The 26,888-nt window shown below is 37.4% G+C and overlaps 1 protein-coding gene across 5 annotated transcripts in view; it reads right to left on the bottom strand.

Moving 5' to 3' along the window:
- The window catches only part of COL24A1 (collagen type XXIV alpha 1 chain), a 400,744-nt gene that overhangs the window by 330,998 nt on the left and 42,858 nt on the right, over window positions 1-26,888 (bottom strand). For all 5 annotated transcript variants that reach the window (XM_070367752.1, XM_005888435.2, XM_070367754.1 and 2 more), the window contains exons 5-6: window positions 22,901-22,954; window positions 20,111-20,164 (exon numbers count right to left, since the gene is read on the bottom strand). In XM_070367752.1, coding sequence (XP_070223853.1) covers window positions 20,111-20,164; window positions 22,901-22,954 — 108 coding nt within the window. The remainder of the gene's footprint in view (window positions 1-20,110; window positions 20,165-22,900; window positions 22,955-26,888) is intronic.

The raw sequence follows: 26,888 nt of genomic DNA, 5'->3' as shown, positions 1-26,888 counted from the left end.
ATCTTGAGAAATATAAGTCAGACCAAGGAACTAGCCAAAAATGAACTGAACCCACAATACTCACAACAAAACCAGAGAAAGTCCTAGATATATTTTTACGATCATTCTTTTTTTTTTTATTAAAAAAAAATTAAGTCCTCTATTATTCCTTTAATTTTCACTTTTATAACCTATTGCTTTGCAAAAAAAAAAAAAGACCCTTTTTTTTTAAAGCAAACTTCATATATATATTTTTTATAATTTTTTTGACCTTGGTTTTTTTTTTTTTTTTTTTTTTCTTTAACATTGTATTTTTGAAATTCCAAACTCTACTCTAGATTTTTAATTTTAGCTTTTTGGTATTTGTTATCAATTTTGTACCTATAGTTTTTTTATAATTTCTGTGACTTTTTTTTTTTTTTTCTCTGTTTCTTTCTCTTCTTCTTTATATAACATTGTATATCTGAAATTCCAAACTCTACTCTAGATTTTTAATTTATGCTTTTTGGTATTTGATATCAATTTTGTACCTGTATTTTCTTTATAATTTTTGCCACTTTGCTTGTTTTTGTTTTTCTCTCTTTTTCTTCTTTTTTTTTTTAACATTGTATTTTTGAAATTCCAAACTCTACTCTAGATTTTTAACTTTTGCTTTTTGGTATTAGTTAGAAATTTTGTAACTATATTTTCTTTATAATTTTTGCGACCTTGTTTTTGTTTGATCATTTTTTTTCTCTTTCTTTTCCTTCTTCTTTTCTTTAACATCATATTTTTGAAATTCCAAACTCTACTCTAGATTTTTAATTTTTGCTTTTATGTATTTGTTACCAATTTTGTACCTTTACGAACCCAATCTTCAGTACCCATTTTTCACTAGGGAGCGAGATTACTGGCTTGACTGCTCTCTCTCCCTTTGGACTCTCCTTTTTCTCCACCAGGTCGCCTGTGTCTCCTTCCTAACCCCTCTCTACTCTACCCAACTCTGTGAATTTCTGTGTGTTCCAGATGGTGGAGAACACTTAGGGAACTGATTACTGGCTGGATCTGTCTCCCTCCTTTTCATTCCCCCCTTTTATCCTCCTGGCCACCTCTGTCTCCTTCCTCCTTCTTCTCTTCTCTGTATAACTCCGTGAACATCTCTGAGCGGTCCAGTTGTGGAGTGCACATAAGGAAGTGATTACTGGCTAGCCCACTCTCTCCTCTATTGATTCCACCTCATCTCATTCAGGTCACCTCTAACTCCCTCCTCCCTCTTCTCTTCTCCATGTAATGCTGTAAACCTTTCTGTGTGACCCTCACGGTAGAGAAACTTTTCATCTTTAATGTAGATGTTTTATCAATGGTGCTGTATAGAAGGAGAAGTTTTGAAACTACTGTAAAAATAAGACCAATAACTGGAAGCAGGACGCTTAAGTCCAAACCCTGACTCCAGGGAACTCCTGACTCCAAGGAGCATTAATTGACAGGAGCTCATCAAACGCCTCCATACCTACACTGAAACCAAGCACCACACAAGGGCCAACAAGTTCCAGAGCAAGACATACCTAGCAAATTCTCCAGCAACACAGGAACACAGCCCTGAGCTCCAATATACAGGCTGCCCAAAGTCACCCGAAAACCATAGACATCTCATAACTCATTACTGGACACTTCACTGCACTCCAGAGAGAAGAAATACAGCTCCACCCACGAGAACACCAACAGAAGCTTCCCTAACCTAGAAACCTTGACAAGCCACCTGTACAAACTCACACACAGTGAGGAAACGCCACAATAAAGAGAACTCCACAAACTGCCAGAATACAGAAAGGACACCCCAAACTCAGCAATTTAAACAAGATGAAGAGACAAAGGAATACCCAGCAGATAAAGGAATAGGATAAATGTCCACCAAACCAAACAAAAGAGGAAGAGACAGGGAATCTACCTGATAAAGAATTCCGAACAATGATAGTGAAATTGATCCAAAATCTTGAAATCAAAATGGAATCACAGATAAATAGCCTGGAGACAAGGATTGAGAAGATGCAAGAAAGGTTTAACAAGGACTTAGAAGAAATAAAAAAGAGTCAATATATAATGAATAATGCAATAAATGAAATTAAAAACACTCTGGAGGCAACAAATAGTAGAATAACAGAGGCAGAAGACAGGATTAGTGAATGAGAAGATAGAATGGTAGAAATAAATGAATCAGAGAGGATAAAAGAAAAACAAATTAAAAGCAATGAGGACAATCTCAGAGACCTCCAGAATAATATTAAATGCTACAACATTCAAATCATAGGGGTCCCAGAAGAAGAAGACAAAAAGAAAGACCATGAGAAAATACTTGAGGAGATAATAGTTGAAAACTTCCGTAAAATGGGGAAGGAAATAATCACTCAAGTCCAAGAAACCCAGAGAGTCCCAAACAGGATAAACCCAAGGCGAAACACCCCAAGACACATATTAATCAAATTAACAAAGATCAAACACAAAGAACAAATATTAAAAGCAGCAAGGGAAAAACAACAAATAACACACAAGGGAATTCCCATAAGGATAACAGCTGATCTTTCAATAGAAACTCTCCAAGCCAGGAGGGAATGGCAAGACATACTTAAAATGATGAAAGAAAATAACCTACAGCCCAGATTACTGTACCCAGCAAGGATATCATTCAAATATAAAGGAGAAATCAAAAGCTTTTCAGACAAGCAAAAGCTGAGAGAATTCAGCACCACCAAACCAGCTCTCCAACAAATACTAAAGGATATTCTCTAGAAGGGAAACACAAAAATGGTGTATAAATTCGAACCCAAAACAATAAAGTAAATGGCATTGGGATTATACTTACCAGTAATTACCTTAAACTTAAATGGGTTGAATGCCCCAACCAAAAGACAAAGACTGGCTGAGTCGATACAAAAACAAGACCCCTACATATGTTGTCTACAAGAGACCCACCTCAAAACAGGGGACACATACTGACTGAAAGTGAAGGGCTGGAAAAAGATTTTCCATGCAAATAGGGACCAAAAGAAAGCAGGTGTAGCAATACTCATATCAGATAAAATAGACTTTAAAACAAAGGCTGTGAAAAGAGACAAAGATGGTCACTACATAATGATCAAAGGATCAATCCAAGAAGAAGATATAACAATTATAAATATATATGCACCCAACACGGGAGCACCGCAATATGTAAGACAAATGCTAACAAGTATGAAAGGAGAAATTAACAATAACACAATAATAGTGGGAGACTTTAACACCCCACTCACACCTATGGATAGATCAACTAAACAGAAAATTAACAAGGAAACACAAACTTTAAATGATGCAATAGACCAGTTAGACCTAATTGATATCTATAGGACATTTCATCCCAAAACAATGAATTTCACCTTTTTCTCAAGTGCACATGGAACCTTCTCCAGGATAGATCACATCCTGGGCCATAAATCTAGCCTTGGTAAATCCAAAAAAATTGAAATCATTCCAAGCATCTTTTCTGACCACAATGCAGTAAGATTAGATCTCAATTGCAGGAAAAAAACTATTAAAAATTCCAACATACGGAGGCTGAACAACACGCTGCTGAATAACCAATAAATCACAGAAGTAATCAAAAAAGAAATCAAAATTTGCATAGAAACGAATGAAAATGAAAACACAACAACCCAAAACCTGTGGGACACTGTAAAATCAGTCCTAAGGGGAAAGTTCATAGCAATACAGGCATACCTCAACAAACAAGAAAAAAGTCAAATAAATAACCTAACTCTACACCTAAAGCAACTAGAAAAGGAAGAAATGAAGAACCCCAGGGTTAGTAGAAAGAAAGAAATCTTAAAAATTAGAGCAGAAATAAATGCAAAAGAAACAAAAGAGACCATAGCAAAAATCAACAAAGCAAAAAGCTGGTTCTTTGAAAGGATAAATAAAATTGACAAACCATTAGCCAGACTCATCAAGAAACAAAGGGAGAAAAATCAAATCAATAAAGTTAGAAATGCAAATGGAGAGATCACAACAGACAACACAGAAATACAAAGCATCATAAGAGACTACTATCAACAATTATATGCCAATAAAATGGACAACGTGGAAGAAATGGACAAATTCTTAGAAAAGTACAACTTTCCAAAACTGAACCAGGAAGAAATAGAAAATCTTAACAGACCCATCACAAGCATGGAAATTGAAACTGTAATCAGAAATCTTCCAGCAAACAAAAGCCCAGGTCCAGATGGCTTCACAGCTGAATTCTACCAAACATTTAGAGAAGAGCTAACACCTATCCTGCTCAAACTCCTCCAGAAAATTGCAGAGGAAGGTAAACTTCCAAACTCATTCTATGAGGCCACCATCACCCTAATACCAAAACCTGACAAAGATCCCACAAAAAAAGAAAACTACAGGCCAATATCACTGATGAACATAGATGCAAAAATCCTTAACAAAATTCTAGCAATCAGAATCCAACAACACATTAAAAAGATCATACACCATGACAAAGTGGGCTTTATCCCAGGGATGCAAGGATTCTTCAATATCCGCAAATCAATCAATGTAATAAACCACATAAACAAATTGAAACATTAAAACCATATGATTATCTCAATAGATGCAGAGAAAGCCTTTGACAAAATTCAGCATCCATTTATGATAAAAACTCTCCAGAAAGCAGGAATAGAAGGAACATACCTCAACATAATAAAAGCTATATATGACAAACCCACAGCAAACATTATCCTCAATGGTGAAAAATTGAAAGCATTTCCTCTAAAGTCAGGAACAAGACAAGGGTGCCCACTTTCACCATTACTATTCAACATAGTTTTGGAAGTTTTGGCCACAGCAATCATAGCAGAAAAAGAAATAAAAGGAATCCAAATTGGAAAAGAAGAAGTAAAACTCTCACTATTTGCAGATGACATGATCCTCTACACAGAAAACCCTAAAGACTCCACCAGAAAATTACTAGAACTAATCAATGATTATAGTAAAGTTGCAGGATATAAAATCAACACACAGAAATCCCTTGCATTCCTATACACTAATAATGAGAAAACTGAAAGAGAAATTAAGGAAACAATTCCATTCACCATTGCAACGGAAAGAATAAAATACTTAGGAATATATCTACCTAAAGAAACTAAAGACCTATATATAGAAAACTATAAAACACTGGTGAAAGAAATCAAAGAGGACACTAATAGATGGAGAAATATACCATGTTCATGGATTGGAAGAATCAATATAGTGAAAATGAGTATACTACCCAAAGCAATTTATAGATTCAATGCAATCCCTATCAAGCTACCTACGGTATTCTTCACAGAGCTAGAATAAATAATTTCACAATTTGTATGGAAATACAAAAAGCCTCGAATAGCCAAAGCTATTTTGAGAAAGAAGAATGGAACTGGAGGAATCAACCTACCTGACTTCAGGCTCTACTACAAAGCCACAGTTATCAAGACAGTATGATACTGGCACAAAGACAGAAATATAGACCAATGGAACAAAATAGAAAGCCCAGAGATAAATCAACGCACATATGGACACCTTATCTTTGACAAAGGAGGCAAGAATATACAATGGATTAAAGACAATCTCTTTAACAAGTGGTGCTGGGAAATCTGGCCCACCACTTGTAAAAGAATGAAACTAGAACACTTTCTAACACCATACACAAAAATAAACTCAAAATGGATTAAAGATCTAAACGTAAGACCAGAAACTATAAAACTCCTAGAGGAGAACATAGGCAAAACACTCTCTAACATACATCACAGCAGGATCCTCTATGACCCACCTCTCAGATTATTGGAAATAAAAGCAAAAATAAACAAATGGTACCTAATTAAACTTAAAAGCTTCTGCACAACAAAGGAAACTATTAGCAAGGTGAAAAGACAGCCTTCAGAATGGGAGAAAATAATAGCAAATGAAGCAACAGACAAACAACTAATCTCAAAAATATACAAGCAACTCCTACAGCTCAACTCCAGAAAAAGAAATGACCCAATCAAAAAATGGGCCAAAGAACTAAACAGACATTTCTCCAAAGAAGACATACAGATGGCTAACAAACACATGAAAAGATGCTCAACATCACTCATTATCAGAGAAATGCAAATCAAAACCACTATGAGGTACCATTTCATGCCAGTCAGAATGGCTGCGATCCAAAAGTCAACAAGCAATAAATGCTGGAGAGGGTGTGGAGAAAAGGGAACCCTCTTACACTGTTGGTGGGAATGCAAACTAGTACAGCCACTATGGAGAAGTGTGGACATTCCTTAAAAAACTGGAAATAGAACTGCCTTATGATCCAGCAATCCCACTGCTGGACATACACACTGAGGGAACCAGAAGGGAAAGAGACACGTGTACCCCAATGTTCATCGCAGCACTGTTTGTAATAGCCAGGACATGGAAGCAACCTAGATGTCCATCAGCAGACGAATGGATAAGAAAGCAGTGGTACATATACACAATGGAGTATTACTCAGCCATTAAAAAGAATACATTTGTATCAGTTCGAATGAGGTAGATGAAACTGGAGCCTATTATACAGAGTGAAGTAAGCCAGAAAGAAAAACACCAGTACAGTATACTAATGCATATATATTGAATTTAGAAAGATTGTAACAATAACCCTATGTACGAGACAGCAAAAGAGACACTGATGTATTAAACAGTCTTATGGACTCTGTTGCAGAGGGAGAGGGTGGGAAGATTTGGGAAATGGCATTGAAACATGTATAATATCATGTATGAAATGAGTTGCCAGTGCAGGTTCGATGCACGATACTGGATGCTTGGGGCTGGTGCACTGGGATGACCCAGAGGGATGGTATGGGGAGGGAGCAGGGAGGAGGGTTCAGGATGGGGAACACATGTATACCTGTGGCAGATTCATTTCGATATTTGGCAAAACTAATACAATATTGTAAAGTTTAAACATAAAATAAAATTTTAAAAAAAGATGAGAATTACTAAACGTATTTGATAATGATAAAAATATCTGATAATCAGGAAAACAATCAACCTTATATGTGCACACATCACACACAGCTGCAAAATACATGGAGCAAACACTAACTAAACACTTTCTAAACATAAATACAACTAGTAAGGATAGAGAAAATTTGACTCCAACTAGACCAAAAAAATCTATTAAGGACAGAGAAAATTTGACTACCACAAACCACACTAATCGAATTGACATTTACGGCATACTTATGGCAAATCGGAGAAGGCGATGGCACCCCACTCCAGTACTCTTGCCTGGAAAATCCCATGGACGGAGGAGCCTGGTAGGCTATAGTCCATGGGGTTGCTAAGAGTCAGACACCACTGAGCGACTTCACTTTCACTTTTCACTTTCATGCATTGGAGAAGGAAATGGCAACCCACTCCAGTGTTCTTGCTTGGAGAATCCCAGGGATGGGGGAGCCTGGTGGGCTGCCGTCTATGGGGTTGCACAGAGTCGGACACGACTGAAGCAACTTAGCAGCAGCAGCATGGTAAATAGATGGGGAAATAATGAAAACACTGAGAGCCTTTTTTTGGCTCCAAAATCACTGCAGATGGTGACTGCAGCTATGAAATTAAAAGACGTTTGCTCCTTGGAAGAAAAGCTATGACCAACCTACACAGCATATTAAAAAGCAGAGATTACTTTGCTATGGTTTTTCCAGTAGTCATGTGTGGATGTGAGAGTTGGACCATAAAAAAAGCTGAGTGTCAAAGAATTGATGCTTTTGAATTGTGGTGCGGGAAAAGACTCCTGAGAGTCTCTTGGACTTCAAGTAGATCTAACCAATCCATCCTAAAGAAAATCAGTTCTGAATATTCATTGGAAGGACTGATGCTGAAGCCAAAACTCCAATACCTTGGCCACCTGATGAGAACTGACTCATTTGAAAAGACCCTGATGCTGGAAAAGATTGAAGGCGAGAGAAAGGGATGACAGAGGATGAGATGGTTGGATGGCATCACCAACTCAATAGACATGAATTTGAGTTGGCTCCGGGAGTTGGTGATGGACAGGGAAGCCTGTCATGCTGCAATCAGTGGGGTCACAAAGAGTCGGACAGGACTGAGTGACTGAACTGAACTGATACCTAATAAATACAAGATACACAATCTTCTGAAGTTCATGTGAAATATTAATCAAGATAGATCACCTGTTGGGCCACAAAATGCCTCGACAAATTTTAAAAGATTAAACTCTTCCATTTTGTACTGACCACAATGGAACTAAATTAGAAATCAGTAACAATAAGGTCACTAGAAAAACTTCCAATTGATGAAATTAAACAAAACAGTGTACTTCGGAATAACCCATGAGTGAAGATGAAAGCATTTATTTCAACTTAATGGAAACACAACACATCAAAATGTGCACATGTGTACTAATGAAGAGGAAAAGTTAAAATTTTACATAACCTCTTGCTCCTTCCACCTCTGTAACTCAGCTTGCTCCTTGCAGTCTGGATCACATAGGTCACATAGTCTCAGAAAGAGGGGACTTACAGTTCTAGGAACTGGAGCTTATCTCACTCACCCTTGTCCTGTTCTTTGCAATTGCCCAGCCTCTGCAAACCTGCTTAATCACGCCTGTTCATGTAAAGGTCAGGCATCCCCCTTCCTGTCTTGACTGCTGTTCCCGCACAAGTGAAACCCCTTAGTTTAAACCAGCCTATTGCCCACTATGGTCTGTCTATAAAAACTCTGTAATCCCTTTATTCGAGGCTCAGAGCTCGGAGTATTACTTCCTCTGGGCCTGCCAGCATAATAAACCCCAGTTCTCCTACTCTCCAAGTGTGGTGCTTGGTTTCTCAGGTATGGGGTTCTGCAACACTGAGTCACTTCAGTCGTGTCTAACTCTTTGCGACCGCATGGTCTGTATCAGGCTTCTCTGTCCATGGGATTCCTCTAAAACTGGAGTGGGTTGCCATTTTCTTCTCCAGGGAATCAGTCCTTGGAGAGAGATTCATAGCTCTAAATTAGAATAGAGCTAAAAATCAATTAAACACTAAATGGTTCATAGAAAAAATTAACAAATCCAAAGGTTGATTCTTTGAAAACATTAATGAAGATGAACCCTTGATTTCATCCCAGGCAAAAACAAAACCAATGAAAACCCAAAATCATGTTCCTCCTCAATCCAGTAGATGGCAGCTCCCACAATACCAGCTGTTCAACTACTTAGGCCTTAGATTGCCTTTGACTCCTCTCTCACACCATATAAGTGACTCAGCAGCAATTATGTTGACTGTACCTCAAAATATGTATAGATTTTGACCACTTCACACTGTCACTGTTGTTAACACTCTAGTCCCTCATCCATGGCATAAGCTTGGCTAGACCAATGAAGTCGTCTCTAAATTGGTGTTCCTATTTCTACCCTTGCCTTACCCCAAGCTATTCTCTGTGATAGCCAGAACCATCCTCCTATAACATGAATTGCATGATGCCATCTTTCTACTTTGTGGTTCTTGTTCAGTCGCTCAGTCATGTCCAACTCATTGCCACCCCATTGACTGCAGCAAGCCAGGCTTCTCTGTACTTAGAACTCTCCAACAAATATACAACAGTAAAATTCAAACCAAAATTCTTACCTGTAAGGTCTGAACTAATCTGCCTCCTACTGTCTCTCTGATCTATCTCCTAACACTTATCTCATTCAGGTATTCCTCAAAGCCTGCCAAGCATCCTCCTGCCTCAAAGGCTTTGGACTTCCTGAGTTGTTTCTATTTTCTAACCTTTTCTTCATCAGGATGGCAAAAATGGTGATTTTCAATTCTAGTATTCTTTCTTAATTTGCTAGATTTTTCTGTAAAAAGAAAATTCCCTTCATCAACCATTTGGTTGTACTAATACTGTGCAGGGCCCTGTTGGGCTCCTGGGGACAAGGACTTTCTGTGCCCCCCATTTCGTTGATTATATGAAACAGCCTTCCTTCAGCCTCCATGATGTTCCCTGAGTTCCAAAGGGTAGATTCAAGCAATTGTAAATTAGGGGAAATGAGGTGATGTGATATCAGGGAGAAAACAGAGTCAAGAGGAGCCTTGGGGCAAGGTCTTGTTTCTCCCATCAAAGGATACACACAACAGTATCTTTGAGCTATTTTGCAGATACTGAAACTCTTTCCAGATGAGAGAAGTTAATGATTAATGATGGTATGCTGCCCACAAGTATATAGACCTCACACCAGTTGGACCTGAAGGTTGACAATGTAGACTCCTAACTTACTTCATCATTAACCCTTCAGAAGAATGTCCACAAGCTACTCATGTCATCCTCTTTGAATAATTACTATAAAACTTGTCTCTATATTCCCCAAGTTGGGACACGTGGTTTTAAGAGTATGAGCCCACTGTGTCCCATTTTTCCTGGAAAGAAATACAGCTATCCTTTTCCACGTCACTCAAAACTCTGTCTCCAAGATTAAATTTGGCACCGGTATACAGAGAAGCTGAGTTTTCAGCATCAGAACTAATCTTTAATTCTAAGAAAGGCAAGGCAATTTCATAACAAAAATTTTATTATTTCTCTTTATTTTTCTTCTGTTTACCATTTTTTAAAATAATGACTGTGGTATAATAAAAGTATTAGTTCAGTTGAGTCACTCAGTGGTGTACGACTGTTTATGACGCCATGAACTGCAGCATATCAGGCCTCCCTGTCCATCACCAACTCTCGCAGTTTACTCAAACTCATGCCCATTGAGTCAATGGTGCCATCTAACCATCTCATCCTCGGTGGTCCCCTTCTACTCCCACCTTCAATCTTTCCCAGCATCAGGGTTATTTCAAATGAGTCAGCTCTTCGTATCAGGTGGCCAAAGTATTGGAGTTTCAGCTTCAACAACAGTCCTTACATGAATACTCAGGAGTGATTTCCTATAGGATGGACTGGTTGGATTTCCTTGCATTCAAGGGACTCTCAAGAGTCTTTTCCAATACCATAGTTCAAAAGCATTAATTCTTTAGCACTCAGCTTTATTTATAGTCCAAATTCACATGCATACATGATCACTGGAAAAACCATAGCCTTGACTAGACAGACCTTTGTTGGCAAAGTAATGTCTCTACTTTTTAATATGCTGTCCAGGTTGGTCAAAACTTTCATTCAGAGGAGGAAGTGTCTTTTAATTTCATGGCTGCAATCACCATCTGCAATGATTTTGGAGCCCAGAAAAATAAAGTATGCCCCTGTTACCACTGTTTCTTCATCTATTTGCCATGAAGTGATTGGACCGGATGCCATGATCTTAGTTTTCTGAAAGTATTGCTTTAAGCCAACTTTTTCACTCTCCTCTTTCACTTTCATCAAGAAGCTCTTTAGTTCTTCACTTTCTGCCATAAAGGTGGTATCATCTGCATATCTGAAGTTGTTGATATTTCTCCTGGCAATTTTGATTCCACCTTGTGCTTCATCCAGCCCAGCATTTCTCATGATGTACTCTGAGTATAAGTTAAATAAGCAGGGTCACAATATACAGCCTAGACGTATCCTTTTCCTGTTTTGAACCAGTCTGTTGTTCCATGTCCAGTTCTAACTGTTGCTTCCTGATCTGCATATAGGTTTCTGAAGAGGCAGGTCAGGTGGTCTGGTATTCCCATCTCTTTCAGAATTTTCCAGTTTGTTGTGATCCACACAGTCAAAGGCTTTGGCATAGTCAATAAAGCAGAAATAGATGTTTTTCTGAAACTCTCTTGCTTTTTCCATGATCCAGCGGATGTTGGCAATTTATCTCTGGTTCCTCTGCCTTTTCTAAAACCAACTTGAACATCTGGAAGTTCATGGTTCATGTATTGCTCAAGCCTGGCTTGGAGAATTTTGAGCATTACTTTATTAGCGTGTGAGATGAGTGCAATTGTGTGGTAGTTTGAGCATTCTTTGGCATTGCCTTTCTTTGGGATTGGAATGAAAACTGACCTTTTCCAGTCCTATGGCCACTGCTGAGTTTTCCAAATTTGCTGGCATATTGAGTGCAACACTTTCACAGCATCATCTTTCAGGATTTGAAATAGCTCCACTGGAATTCCATCACCTCCACTAGCTTTGTTCATAGTGATGCTTTCTAAGGCCCACTTGACTTCACATTCCAGGATGTCTGGCTCTAGGTGAGTGATCACACCGTGATTATCTGGGTCATGAAGATCTCTTTTGTACAGTTCTTCTGTGTATTCTTGCCACCTCTTCTTAATATCTTCTGCTTCTGTTAGGTCCATACCATTTCTGTCCTTTATCGAGCCCATCTTTGCATGAAATGTTCCCTTGGTAACTATAATTTTCTTGAAGAGATCTCTAGTCTTTCCCATTCTATTGTTTTCCTCTATTTCTTTGCATTGATCTCTGAGGAAGGCTTTCTTATCTCTCCTTGCTATGCTTTGGAACTCTGCATTCAGATGCTTATATCTTTCCTTTTCTCCTTTACTTTTTGCTTCTCTTTTTTTCACAGCTATTTGTAAGGCCTCCTCAGACAGCCATTTTACTTTTTTGCATTTCTTTTCCATGGGGATGGTCTTGATCCCTGTCTCCTGTACAATGTCATGAACCTCCGTCCATAGTTCATCAGGTACTCTATCAGGTCTAGCCCCTTAAATCTCTTTCTCATCGCTACTGTATAATCATAAGGGATTTGATTTAGGTCATTCCTGAATGGTCTAGTGGTTTTCCCTACTTTCTTCAATTTAAGTCTGAATTTGGCAATAAGGAGTTCATGAGCCACAGTCAGCTCCTGGTCTTGTTTTTGCTGACTGTATAGAACTTCTCCATCTTTGGCTGCAAGGAATAAAATCAGTCTGATTTCGGTGTTGACCATCTGGTGATGTCCATGTAGAGAGTCTTCTCTTGTGTTGTTGCAAGAGGGTGTTTGCTATGACCAGTGCGTTCTCTTGCCAAAACTGTTAGCCTTGGCCCTGCTTCATTCTATACTCCAAGGCCAAATTTGCCTGTTACTCCAGGTGTTTCTTGACTTCCTACTTTTGCATTCCAGTCCCCCATAATGAAAAGGACATCTTTTGGGGGTGTTAGTTCTAGAAGGTCTTGTAGGTCTTCATAGAACCGTTAAACTTCAGCTTCTTTGGCATTACTGGTTGGGGCATAGACTTGAATTACTGTGATATTGAATGGTTTGCCTTGGAAACAAACAGAGATCATTCTGTCATTTTTGAGATTGCATCCAAGTACTGCATTTTGGACTCTTGTTTTGACTATGATGGCTACTCCTTTTCTTCTAAGGGATTGTTGCCCACAGTAGTAGATATAATGGTCATCTGAGTTAAATTCACCCATTCCAGTCCATTTTAGTTCACTGATTCCTAGAATGTTAATGTTTACTCTTGCCATCTCCTGTTTGACCACTTCCAATTTGCCTTGATTTACGGACCTAACATTCCAGGTTCCTATGCAATATTGCTCTTTACAGCATCAGACCTTGCTTCCATCACCAGTCACATGCACAAATGGGTGCTGTTTTTTGCTTTGGTTCCATCTCTTCGTTCTTTCTGGAGTTATTTCTCCATTGATCTCCAGTAGCATATTGGGCACTACCGACATGGGGAGTTCATCTTTCAGTGTTCTATCTTTTTGCCTTTCATACTGTTCATGGGGCCATCAAGGCAAGAATAATAAAGTGGTTTGCCATTCCCTTCTCCAGCGGACCACATTCTGAAAGTATACATTTTGTCTTTGGCCCTGGTTCCTGGCACAAAGATCCTAAAACCCTTGGAATTTCCTGAGTCCTAGGAGTGCTTTTTGTTATTCATAACAAGCCCTTTTTGATCTGAGCTTATGCTAATGAGGTGACTGGAGAGAGGGAGCCAGATAGCTTCAGGATGGGAACTAGTCACCAGAAAGGCAAACAAGTGATTACAGGGTAGTAAAACTTAGCCCCATCTCTTCCCCCACCTCCAGGGACAGGAGGGGGTGGTAGAGATTTAGTATAAAAACTCTTAAAGACATTCCAAGAGCTTCCAGCAGGTGAACACACTGGAAGCACGATGTACCTGGGAAGGGCATGGAAGCTCTAGGCTTCTCTCTCCATATTTTGCCCTATGCATCTCTACCTTTCAGCTATTTGAGTTCTATTTTTTTAATAATAAATTGGTAAGCCTTATTAAAATGTTTTTCTGAGTTCTGTGAGCTATTCCAGCAAAATATCAAACCCAGGACAGGAAGAGATTGTGAGAAGCCCTGAACAATCATAGTCAGCCAAGCACAAGTGTTCTGCTAGCATCTCAAATGTGGGGAGTCATGTGGGATTGAGCCCTTAAATCTGTGGAGTCTGACACTAGCTTGGGGTAGTTAGTGTCAGATTTGAATTGAATTGTTGAATATACAATCTCATAGATGCAATTCCCTGGCATCCTCTAAAGGTGACCAATGAGGGTTTCTCTGTTCTTAGCTACAAAGTAAACTCATGGATTTAGAGATATTTGATGTGACTTAATCCACTACAGTTAATATTCTTAATGATATTCAAATTATACCAATCTTTGACTAGTAGAAGCTTTTCAGATTGGCTTCTGAATCCTTTTGATGTGACCCTAATAGTCTTTGATGGCTAGAAAGAAAAAAATTTAATGTATCTGTCATATTTGTCTGGTCCTTTACATAAAGGTCCTTATGTTGTACAGAACAAAAGGAGCACCTCAGTCTTCAGCATTTTATCATACTTTACATTGCCAGAATGTTGGATTGAAAAATTTTCATAGCAATCTGACTCTGTAAAAAAGTTCTTAGAATGGGTCAGCATCTATATTTAACATATTTATTTAATTCACAAGCAAGGAAAATGGGAGCATGACAGAAACATGGGAACAGAGGGCCAAAACCAGAAATAAAGTATAGCACAGATACACTCTTTGGAATTCAATATTTAATATTATTAATTAATAACATTTCATTTAATATTATTGAGTTGGCCAAAAACTTCTTGCAGATTTTTCCATAAGATCTTAAAAGAAAATCCCAAATGAACATTTTGGCCAAGCCAATACTAACAGAACACTGTTAACAGCAGCTTACTAAGATTAGATATTTTCATTGAACGGGATTAAATTTGAAGGAGCTATTGAACTTGACTAAAGTAATATATGCTACTAATTAACATTCATGGAAAGTTTTTAAGTAGCCTTTAAGAAGCACTTTTGAGAAAGAAATTATCTGGACAAAAATAGATGGCCTGGACTAGAACTGTAAGTAGATCTAGATTCTTCATTCGGACTCATGTCTGAAGATTTACTGCATAATTGATCATGTATTAATTAATAGTAATAAGAATTTCCAGCACCCTGCAAATAAAGTTTATATTAAATAAGCAAATATGATGAAATGTGGACTTAGATGGTTTGGTGACAAGAAAAAAGTCATTCTCTCTAGCAAACAGAGAAGCAGAATTCACTTGATATTTTTTTAGAAAGACTTTTTTCTTAGAAAGACAATATTTCTACCAGAAGTCTACTGATTTCAGCTAAAGAACTCAATAGTTTACCTCTATTTTAAATTAGTCTTCATACTGCTGAAAAATGTTGTATACCCACAAAATTTTTGTGTGGCATTTTGTTCTTCTACTATTTAGCAATTTAACAACACAGTTCTAAGAGATGAGAGTTCAGTTTCATGGTGTTTCATAAGATATAAACACTCTTTATGGTGTTTATATCTTATTAGCATCCAAAGGATTAGCTGGAACCCTGGAATGGACATATTTTGTTACTATTACTAAATGAATTCAGAAAGTCTTTAATTACACTAGGTTACCCCACCCTCATCTTTCCTTCTTAAGGTGCTGTTCCATACATTCAAGGTTCATAGTGAACCACTCACTATGCTAGTAGAGACAAATAGGTGTAAGGTAAAGAGTAAAACAGATCTAATTCTGATGCCAGTTAAACTGTGTTACCTTGGTTAAGTACTTACTTCTCTGAATATGTTTTCTTCTATGGAAAGCAGAAGGTAATAAAGCCTGCTCTGAATAGTACTCTTAATTGAAGTGGAATTGAATGAGATGGCATACATAAAATACTGTCAACTGATACTAGATGCTCAGTAAGTGCTAGTTCTTATTCCCTTTTGATGCCAGTGCCTTATTACTAACATTGTCTGCTTATTACTTCAGTTTAACATTTATAGAATGCCCAACACATTCTAGGCACTGGGCTAGATACAAAGCCAAAGAGGGATAAGATCTGGCCCCTGCATTCAAATAACTCAGAATCTATTAAGGAAGACAAACATGTGAAAACTTATTTTGCTTGAACAGAGTTGAGAACCACCAAAGATAAGTTTACATTCTTTGTCCTTTATGGTAAATACTAACTTAATTGTAATAGGATAACAGAAAATAAAATGCTAGATTTTGCATCAATCTAGAGTATGTTTGCAAAATAAGCTTTATTCTTATAAACTTTAAAATAGCCTTATAAATAGAACTTATTTCTATACTATCTTAAGGTATATTCATTCTTAAGAGACACAAGACTTTTTGTTTTATGTAACAAATAATAAATGTGATATTTTCAGTAAAAGTTGCATCTCTGGACAAACAAATGAAAAGACAAAAAAAAAAACCAACACCCAACTGCCACTTCTGAAGAGCTGGGAGCCAAAACAGGGGGTCAGAGCAAAAGCAATGCACTGCATATACCTCTATATGCAACCTGCAATGCAGGACACCCCAGTTCAATTTGTGGGTCAGGAAGATCCCCTGGAAAAGGGATAGGCTACCTACTCCAGTATTCTTGGGCTTCCCTGGTGGCTCAGCTGGTAAAGAATCTGCCTGCAATGTGGTAGACCTGGGTTCAATCCTTGGGTTGGGAAGATCCTCTGGAGAAGGGAACAGCTACACCCACTCCAGTATTCTGGCCTGGAGAATTCCATGGACTATACAGTCCATGAGGACTGTATAGCCTATGACTGAGGGACTTTCACTTTCACTTTTTCACTATACACAACACCACCAAAGGGGTGAGAAAACTCTAAGCCAACCCTCTGGTCCAACCCCTGAACACACTCATTTCCTCACTCCACATAAGGAATCTGAAATTTCTATTGACTGGTTAAGGCCAAGAACCCTGGTTGGTATCAGTTCTAACAATTTTTATAAAATATATTAATCCAAATATGATTGTATAAACATTTCATAATGCACTGCATTTTCCATTGCAGTTAAATCTTTCTAAACTTGTAATTATCTTAATTTGGTCTTTTCAAAGGTTCAGGTAACCCCTTTTGAAATGTGCAATTTCTTATGCAAGTGACAAGATTTTTTATACACTTTTCTTAGAGAACAATAATTCTATGTTATTCTTGCTGAATAATAACTGAAAAGAGAAAAATTCTGAAAATGTCTTAATACTGTAAAACCCATTAACCTAAAAGGGATCTTTGTTCCCGAAGGAAAATAAATCCTGTGATTACATGTCAAAATTTATCCTTGAGAGCATGAAATCTGCATATTTATTGCATTGTCCTGAATAAACACTATAAGAGGATTACAAAGTATAAAACTTGAATGTTCTATTAATCCTGATTACTTTAAAGTGTGTATTACTTTAAAATGTTAAATTCCTAGGAAAATTGGTTTCATAAACCACACACTACTAGCCTTGCTAAGCTGCTGCTGCTGCTAAGTCACTTCAGTCATGTCTGACTCTGTGCAACCCCATAGACAGCAGACCAACAGGCTCCCCTGTCCCTGGATTCTCCAGGCAAGAACACTGGAGTGGGTTGCCATTTCCTTCTCCAATGCATGAAAGTGAGAAGTGAAAGTAAAGTCGTTCAGTTGTGGCCGACTCTTTGTGACCCCATGGACTGTAGCCTACCAGGTTCCACCATCCATGGGATTTTCCAGGCAAGCATACTGGAGTGGGTTGCCATTTCCTTCTCCAAGAGATCTTCCCAACCCAGGGATTGAACCCGAGTCTCCTGCATTGTAGGCAGACGTTTTACCATCTGAGCAACCAGGGAAGTCCTATCTAATGTCCCCATAAATATGTGCAGTTAAAACAAATCATGGTCAGTTTTGGCTATTTTGAAGATGGTTATCAATTTATTAAATTTAAATATAAACTAAGACTAATATTCAGGTTTATATGATTAAGTTCGCAAGAGGTTCAGTTAATTACTTACAAATTTTAAGTAGAGCTTACAAAATCCCTAATATAGGGGTTCATAAAATATGTTATTGGTAAATAGTTACAGTCAAAATTATATTTATACTACTAAGTATGATATTAAAGAGAAATCTTGAGATTAAGACTTCATCTCTCCTAGAGCATTTTACTGAAGGCACACATTCATATTAGTCAACACTGCAAAATACCCTGTTTTTAATCTTTGGACAAAGACAATTTTTTTGACACAGACATCATTTTCCCAAGTATTTTCTCCTAAGTACACACATTTTAAGAAGTCAATGAAATCAAAGGCTTTCCATTATTTCCGTCTTCATCTCCCCTCACCCTATTCTCCATCTTTTTTGTTTCTTCAAGTATATGTTTGTTATTGGCTGAGGCAGGAAAAGAGAAAGATGACACAAGCCATGTGGAAACCCCACCTCTATTCTGTCTTTCGTTGAGTTGTGGAGATGAGGCTGTTAGTAGGTTGGCAAGTCCCCTAGAACTTGGCTCTGTGGAGAACCATGAGCTGGGTCTTTACAACTACACTAGCCTTCCACTAGTCTAAATATCCTTGAAGTCCCCAGACAAAACTTGGAGGGCTAGAGAATCACAAATTTTAAAACAAAATTCTAATTTCTTGAGAAGGCATTTGTCTTCTTTCTGGTACACATCCAGTAGTTAAAAGCCTTTTTTCTGAGACATTTTATTAAACTCAAAAAGTTGTTGAGAGTGATGAGAAACTGAGGGAGTCATTATTACTTACTATTAATAATGGTATTATTTATGATGTGTTAGCTCTGTTAAGGGTTTTGCTCACAATTTATTTAGCCTTCACTCCAGCCCTATGAGGACATACCATGGTTTTCTCTGTTTTGGAGAAGAAAATTAAGCTTAAAGGGGCAAAGCAATTTGTTTCTAGTCATACAAATCAAGGGGCTTTCCTGGTGAGTCAGACAGTAGAGAATTCGCCTGCAATGTGGGAGACCTGGATCAATCCCTGGGTTGGGAAGATCCCCTGGAGAAAGAAACAGCAACCCACTACAGCATTCTTGCCTGGAGAATCATGGACAAAGGAGCCTGACGGGCTACAGTCCACGAGGTCACAAAGAGTCAGACACGACTAAACAGTATATACAAATCAAGAGGGCTAAAACTTGAATCCAAATCAGTTAGACTCCAAAACCTGTGTCCTTAAGCTCTATCCTATCTTAATCTACATCTGTATGGTAACAGCTATTTGGTTACTTTTGAGTGAGATAATTAATAAGCAGAGTGGTTAGTGATGACCCTGAAATATTCATGATTTTACTGGCAACCAAAACCCTAATGCTTACATTCACGTGTACATGTGTGTGTACAGATATGTATATTTACTTATATTTCCAATTCCATACCTGCTATGAAGGTAACCAGCCTGGTATATATACTTCCATCTGTTTTACAGACATGACTGAAGTGACTTAGCAGCAGCAGCAGCATACTACTATCTGTCACACTACTAGCACACAACTATGTATGCTCATATTTTTACAGGTTTTCAGGTTAGTTGTTTTCATAAAAATATGAGTATATCCTATAAGCATTATCCTCATAGATCTTTTTCAAGTGAAAATATTAGAGAAGTATGAAACAGGGAAATAAATGATGTTTTATTTCCTCAGTATTTATTTATACATTAAAATAGTCTTGATTTAAGGTAAATTACTCAAATCATAATTTGTACACTACAGAGGTTTCCATATATTGCCATCATATTTTGACAACAAAGACTAGAATATCAAAGCAGGGCCATGCTTGCCTTTACCACTAGCTATTTATAAATCCAAGTGTGGTGGGCTCTCAAGGAACCTGGCCATCTGCCACCCTATGACAATCTTGCCAAAGACTCATGCTCTAGAGATGACAGAGATCCCTAATATTCCAAGGTTGACTTTAAAAGTTAAAGACCTTCTTTAGTAATGTGCCGAAAATCACGTGATATTCAAAGCACTCACCTTTGGACCTGGTAATCCAGGTAACCCAGGATTTCCATGTGGCCCTGGTATGCCCTACAAATAGAAAAAAAATTCAGATCATTCTTAGATCTAGATACAAGTAAGTGTTTATTATAACATTCAAATAAATATTACATGATTCATTAAAATGGATATGTTATTTTACAAAGTTCATTATCTCTTCTGAGGTCTTGGATATTTCAGTCTTAGAAAAGACACCGATTACAGAGCAGAACTGCGGTTTCTGTTTTTTGCTTCAAAACACTGCTTTGAGGTATTTATGTCCCTTATTTACCACCTCTTATCTCCAGCCACATTGCTCAGCGCTACTTCTAAAAGTTGTGCAGGGTAAGAAGCCCAAAAATAACAAAGTGCAATTGTTTTACTCTCCTCTCAACATCCGGTAACCCCTTCTGCACTTGGGTTTTGTTTATGCTATGACGCATGCCTTAAGACTTACCTCATTTAACCATGCCTCTCCTACACCTGCTCAAATCATGTTCAAGTGTCAACTGAGATACCACCTTTAAAACCTGGCTAGCATGAGGTGATTTCTCTTTCCTACTCAATCCCACAGAAACTGTTGCATATAAAATTAATTTGCAATTAATTATATGTTGCCTTGGGACAATTCTATTAATATTTTATTGCTATTTTAACTTCTTCATGACATGTGCTGTTTAGTTCTAGGATTATAAATTCTTTGAAAAGCAGCTGTTTTTAATATCACCACTCCCAGTGAATATCTGTCAATTTAGGGAATTCCCTGGTGATCCAGTGGTTAGAATCTGGTGCTTTCAGTGCCTGTGGTCCAGTTTTAATCCCTGGTCGGGGAACTGAGATCCCATAAGCCGTGCAGTGTGGGGAATTTAAGAAAAAAGTGGTATTTGTCCATTTGAATTCAATAACTGCTTCTATTTACTAAATACCTACTATATGTAAGTAACTGTTACTGCTTTATTTATTTATTATTATTATTATTATTACTAATCCATATAACGATCCTGCAGGGTGGTTATTTATTCCCCTTTACAAATGGATAAACTTAGGTTCATACAACCAGCAAATAGAAGAACAAAGATTCATCTCCAGAAAGGCTTTCAGGTCTCCAGGGCTTCTATACTCTTTTGGGCTTGGTACCCACCTCTGTACCCTTTGGCTATGTAGTGGTTTAGTTGCTAAGTCATGTCCAACTTTTGTGACCCCATGGACTGTAGCCCACTAGGCTCCTCTGTCCATAGGATTTCCCAGGCAAGAATACTGGAGTGGGTTTTCATTTCCTCCTCCAGGGGATCTTCCTGACCCAGGGATCGAACCCAGTCTCCTGCACTGCATGCAGATTCTTTACCAACTGAACTATGAGGGAAGACTTTTCCTTCAGTTATACCTCTATCTTAAAACAGAAATACTTAATATTTATCTGTTTTTTTCACTTCTAAATTAACAGAGCATTGTGTTTCAGAAGGGGGAGGAATGATAGCAATACAAACATGGAAAGTATATCTAGCAAGATGAAAACTAAGGGAAAAAATTAGATTTCATGACCTCTCATTTGTGTAGTCTTCAAAAATAAATTTTTCAATAAAGTAGGTGGGAAAATTTATGAGGATTAACAAATGATTTGTTGATGTGGGACCAATGGCTATAAAGTATTATTCCACAGAGCTCATTAGTGCAAGAGTGAGCAAGGACAATAACTTTAGGAAAAATTAGCATCAGTAAAAGTCTGGGACTTAAAAAAAAAAAAAAGATAATTTGCTGTTTGTTGCCAAATAAGATAAAATCTAGGGATAGAAAAGGTTAAGTTGTGGAAGAACAGCCTTAGCAGTGGACAGGGAATATAATTAATGCAAAGGGGAACTCAGTGCCTCAGAAAGCAAAATCCAGGGTCTCCTGACAGAAAGCGGGGAGGACAGAAATGGTTTGTTGGCTGTAGGAGAGTGGACAAGTTTACAAAACACTCTTGAGAGGAATGTGGTAGGTCATCAAGTATAGAGAAAGAAAAGAAATGTTAAACAGCTAGAGCAGAGTAAGCCTTCATCTTGAGCCTCACATCAACAAGAGCTTGATGTGAATATGGACCATTTAAATTAGCATTTTAGGGTGAGTTTTACATTAATTTGTTTATATGATAAGCAAAAATTAGGAAAGAAAGTGGATTATATATGGTATTTACATTTGTCTTTATAACATACAATCATAATTCCTTTTCTAGCTCTTCAAAGAATTTCTGCTAGTAAAAGTTCACTTTTTTTTTTTTCCTTGAGGTTTGAAAGAAATGAATTCTAACACAGCAATAAATCTTTTGTTGGACCTGTTTAATGCGAAAAACTACTGCTACCCTTGAGGAAGCTTTTTTCCTCAGGACAATTATTTTTTTAGTTTATAATTCCAATATTTTCCACTATGTAATCCAGGAATGCACTATTTTAAGGCTGCCCACTCTTCTTCATTTCCCAAAGTAAATGATCCCCACCTTGGACTATCAAGTACAGATGAGATCACTTTATAACTAAGAAGAATGCTACAAGTAGCACCAAAACAATCACTAATCTACAAATTTGATTATCTTTTTGGGCATGTTCACAGAGAATGCTTTGGCTGGGTGTTTACACTCAAATAAATAAGTGGCACATGTTCCCAAGCTTCTCTTGAATTGGCAAAGGCCAGGCTAAGTTTGACAATCCAGGCGGATTTCCAGAGGAAGTACAGACTGTACAACAGTAGGAAAAGCATACTGGAAAGCTACCAACTGTAACAGCAAGGGAGAAATGGAACCCATCCACTTACCCGCGGGCCTCTCTTTCCTGATGGACCTGGGATGCCTGCTGGGCCAGGGGGACCCTTGGAAAACAAATGCTGAGACATTAGACAAGAGAACAGACACATCCTTTCTCACAAGTCTTGGGAAGATTTCACTCCAGGGCTCTTTTTTGGTCCCCAGTTACTAGCTGATGATGGTTTTAAAATAACATGAAACCCCTCACCTTAATCAGCAGGAGTGAGAGTTGAAACTCAAATGTCCTCTTTAATCTGGTCAGATATGGCAGCAGGAAGTCTATGACTTATGGTTATGGCCACTGTATCTGGTTTTTACAGGGACCATAACTAGTAGTTTTGTGGGTAGTTTTTTACCTAAATTTACTTTTACTACTGAAAGAGGAATTCAATTTAGGGTTTGGAGATCAACAACTACAGGTTTTTTGGGGTTTTTTCCAAACACATTTCAAATGAAGACTTGCCTTGAAAAAATAAAGCACTGACCATTTTATGTTTTTTTAGAAGACTTATACCAAAGATCTGTGTAATGTGTTAACTGTTACAATGAGATCCTTCTAGTATGTGAGTTGCTCAGTGTGTCCAACTCTTTCCGAACCCATGGACTATACACAGTCCATGGAATTCTCCAGGTCAGCATACTAGAGTGGTAGCCATTCCCTTCTCCAGGGATCTTCCCAACCCAGGGATTGAACCTAGGTCTCCTGCATTATAGACAGATTCTTTACCAGTTGAGCTAGTATATTCAGTAATATATCTGCCCTACACAAAATGCAGCATACCAAGAGGTCAATAGAGTTAAATGGTTTTGTAAAAACAAAATCAATTTTAAGTAAAAACAGTAAAAAAGTAAAAACAGATCAATTTTAAGGTATTCTGAGTTCTTTAAATGTCACTTTTGAAATATATCAAATAAGAAATAGGAAACTACTACTTTGCTTCCACATATTAATGCCTTATATTATCTTTTTTTAAAACTTATTTTAACAATCAACTGGTGGAGGAATAAACATTCATTTGGGATATGATTAATACATATTCATTCATTCATCTGCCTATTCATTTCATTGTTACTGAGCGCCCTGCTGCCATGGTATTATTCTTGATGTCTCAGAGCATACATATACCTATATTTTACATTTATATACAATGTTTTACAAACATTCATTCATTACTGCAGTAAAAATACTATGAACTTTGATATTAAACATGTCAAGGTTAAGATATTAGCCCTACCATTAACATATAGCATGACCTACTGATCTTCATTGTCATGTAACATTTTTCTCTTTGAAACGTTCTCCTTTATTGATGCTTGTTTTCAGTTTTTTTCAGTCACTTTTCAGTTTTCTAATGTTCTTTGTATATTTCAAACTGTCCATTTTCCTTTTTATTTTGCCTTTTTATACCCCTTGACAAAAACCTTTCATGTATTCCTTAAAATTAAAAAAGTAATATTTCTCTTTCAACCACATAAAAGTAATATTTCTATTCTCCATCCTGAACTATTCAAATATTTTGAGAGTTACTACTATATCACTGGCTTCCATCAAAACTTGACTTTCACTTATTTAAAAAAAAAAAAAAAACTTTTTTAAAACTAGTTCTGGTTCTACTTTTGTCCTCAGAACTTAACAGCTGATGATTTTAAGTCCTCTAAAATAAACTCTAAAGATAAAAAATTAAATGCAAAATTAAAATATCTAGTTTGGTTTACTGCCCTATCACGCTACTTTGTGACAAAAGAAACACTACTACATTCACACTGAAAAAGAAATTATTACAGTTCATATTAGATAGTGGAGGTGGGGGAAAAAGCATATTTATGCTGTGATTAAAATATTTGAATTAATTAGCAATAAGTATTAACTTGTCTTCACAATTTTTCATTTCCATATCTTTGAGAATAAGTTATTAACAGGTATTTCCTAGAAACCAGAGAAGGAAAGCAATTTTATATGATATGACTTTTTATGAATTATTTTCTATAAGTGAAGTACTAGAAAAGTCACTTTAACTTTCAGATTATCAGTTATTAAGAGAAAGTATAATTTAGTTAAAGAGCAATGCTATGGCAATCATCCAAAGTGAAAGTGAAGTCGCTCAGTTGTGTCCGACTCTTTGCGACCTCATAGACTGTAGCCTACCAGGCTCCTCCATCCATGGGATTTTCCAGGCAAGAGTACTGGAGTGGGTTGCCATTTCCTTCTCCAAGGATCTTCCTGACCCAGGGATTGAAGCCGGGTCTCCAGCATTATAGGCAGACGCTTGACCGTCTGAGCCACCAGGGAAGCCTGGCAATCATCCAATCTACAGTCAAATCATGCTTCAATCATTTACTTGCTGAATGACCTTAGACAAGTCAGCTACTCTTGCTAAGACTTAGTTTTCTCATCTTTATAACACTGATGATGTTACAGTGGATATTAAAGTTATTGTATATAAAATACTTGTAACTATGTCTGATATAGAGTAATTAACCATAAACTATAGAGCAATTTTTTAAAGGTATGCATGGAGCACAAGTAGTACTCAGTGTTAGTTACAATATTATTATTACTAAGGTAATATACTGAAGCAAATGTATCCAATACTTGTAAGAGAGTAGTGTCTGGTGGATCTTGGAAGTCTTGCATCTAAATTTCTTTTTATAGTTCACTCACTCATTGATTCATTCACTTACTCAATAAACATTAGTAAGCAACAAAGCCTCCTGGAGCTGACAATGAGATAAAAAGACACCTACTAACAAATAAACACATAATATGCATTTTATTTAGTGATATGAGGAAAAGAACAAGCAACCAAGAGAGATCAACACAGTGCACATAATTTATATTGTGCTATGAGGGAATGCGTCTCTGAGGAAGCTCTAAGTTAGACCTAAAAAATGAAGAGGAATGAGGAAAGAGGAGAAAACAAAATTTGAAAATAGGAATAAAATGAATGACAGCATGAGTAAAATAAAACAAAAATACAATCTTATTAAGGAACTAAAAGAAAGCCAACAGTGGAAGTAAACAAAAGTGGAACAAAATGACGTTGCCGAGGAACACAGGGGCCAGATGACATTTGACTGCATGGGTCATGATAAAGACGTTTTAATTTATTCTAACTGCTACACTCTCCTGTCACTGAAGAGTTTTAAGCAGATAAATGACATGATGTAATTTACATTCTAAAATGGGTCACTAGTGAATTTCTATAAAAGATAGCAGAATGAGAACATTTTTAAAGCTACCCTCCTTCCCTCAAAAACCCTCTGAAAACAACAAAAAATACCAAAAGAAAAAAACTTCTCTGATGAAACAAGAAAACGACCACAACCACAAACCATAAAATATGAAAATTATCTGTCAAATAGTAAGACATTTTGGAATAAGGAAAGATGCTGAAAGATGACTGAAAACAAAAAACCCTCCTCAGACCTCAAACCTGGGACAGGCTACAGATAACTAACAGTATATCAGTCCAGAAAGTTCATTCCAACGATCCTTTAATGACAATAGCTAAGTTCAAGGGAATGGTAAAGCCACAGAGAATATAATTCATGACCCTGCAAAGATCCAGTTCAAACAACCCAAGAGTAAGGAAGGCAGAGCTGAAAGAACCCATCATTTTTATGATCTGCAACAAATCTCCTAACCTCAGGAAACTTCTGGTGGAGGGAGGAGGTAAAAGACAAGAGCATGAATCATTATATCACTTCTTAGACTGATACAGAGGGCTTCATGTACATGAAAACGAGAGGAGATACATTTCTAGGTAGAGGACACAATACATATCAAAAGATGGCATTGAAGGCAGCAACTTGAATTTGATGCTGTGTACTACTCCACCTAACTCCCTTTTGCCTCTCCCTATACCATGCTAGGAGAAGGCAATGGCACCCCACTCCAGTACTGTTGCCCGGAAAATCCCATGGATGGAGGAGCCTGGTAGGCTGCAGTCCATGGGGTCGCTAAGAGTCGACTGAGTGACTTCACTTTCACTTTCCACT

The sequence above is a fragment of the Bos mutus genome, chromosome 3, assembly GCF_027580195.1.
Source record: "Bos mutus isolate GX-2022 chromosome 3, NWIPB_WYAK_1.1, whole genome shotgun sequence".
NCBI classification, from domain to species: Eukaryota; Metazoa; Chordata; class Mammalia; order Artiodactyla; family Bovidae; genus Bos; species Bos mutus.
Note: the sequence above shows the minus strand (reverse complement) of the source record. Positions and strands in the feature narration are given on the sequence as shown.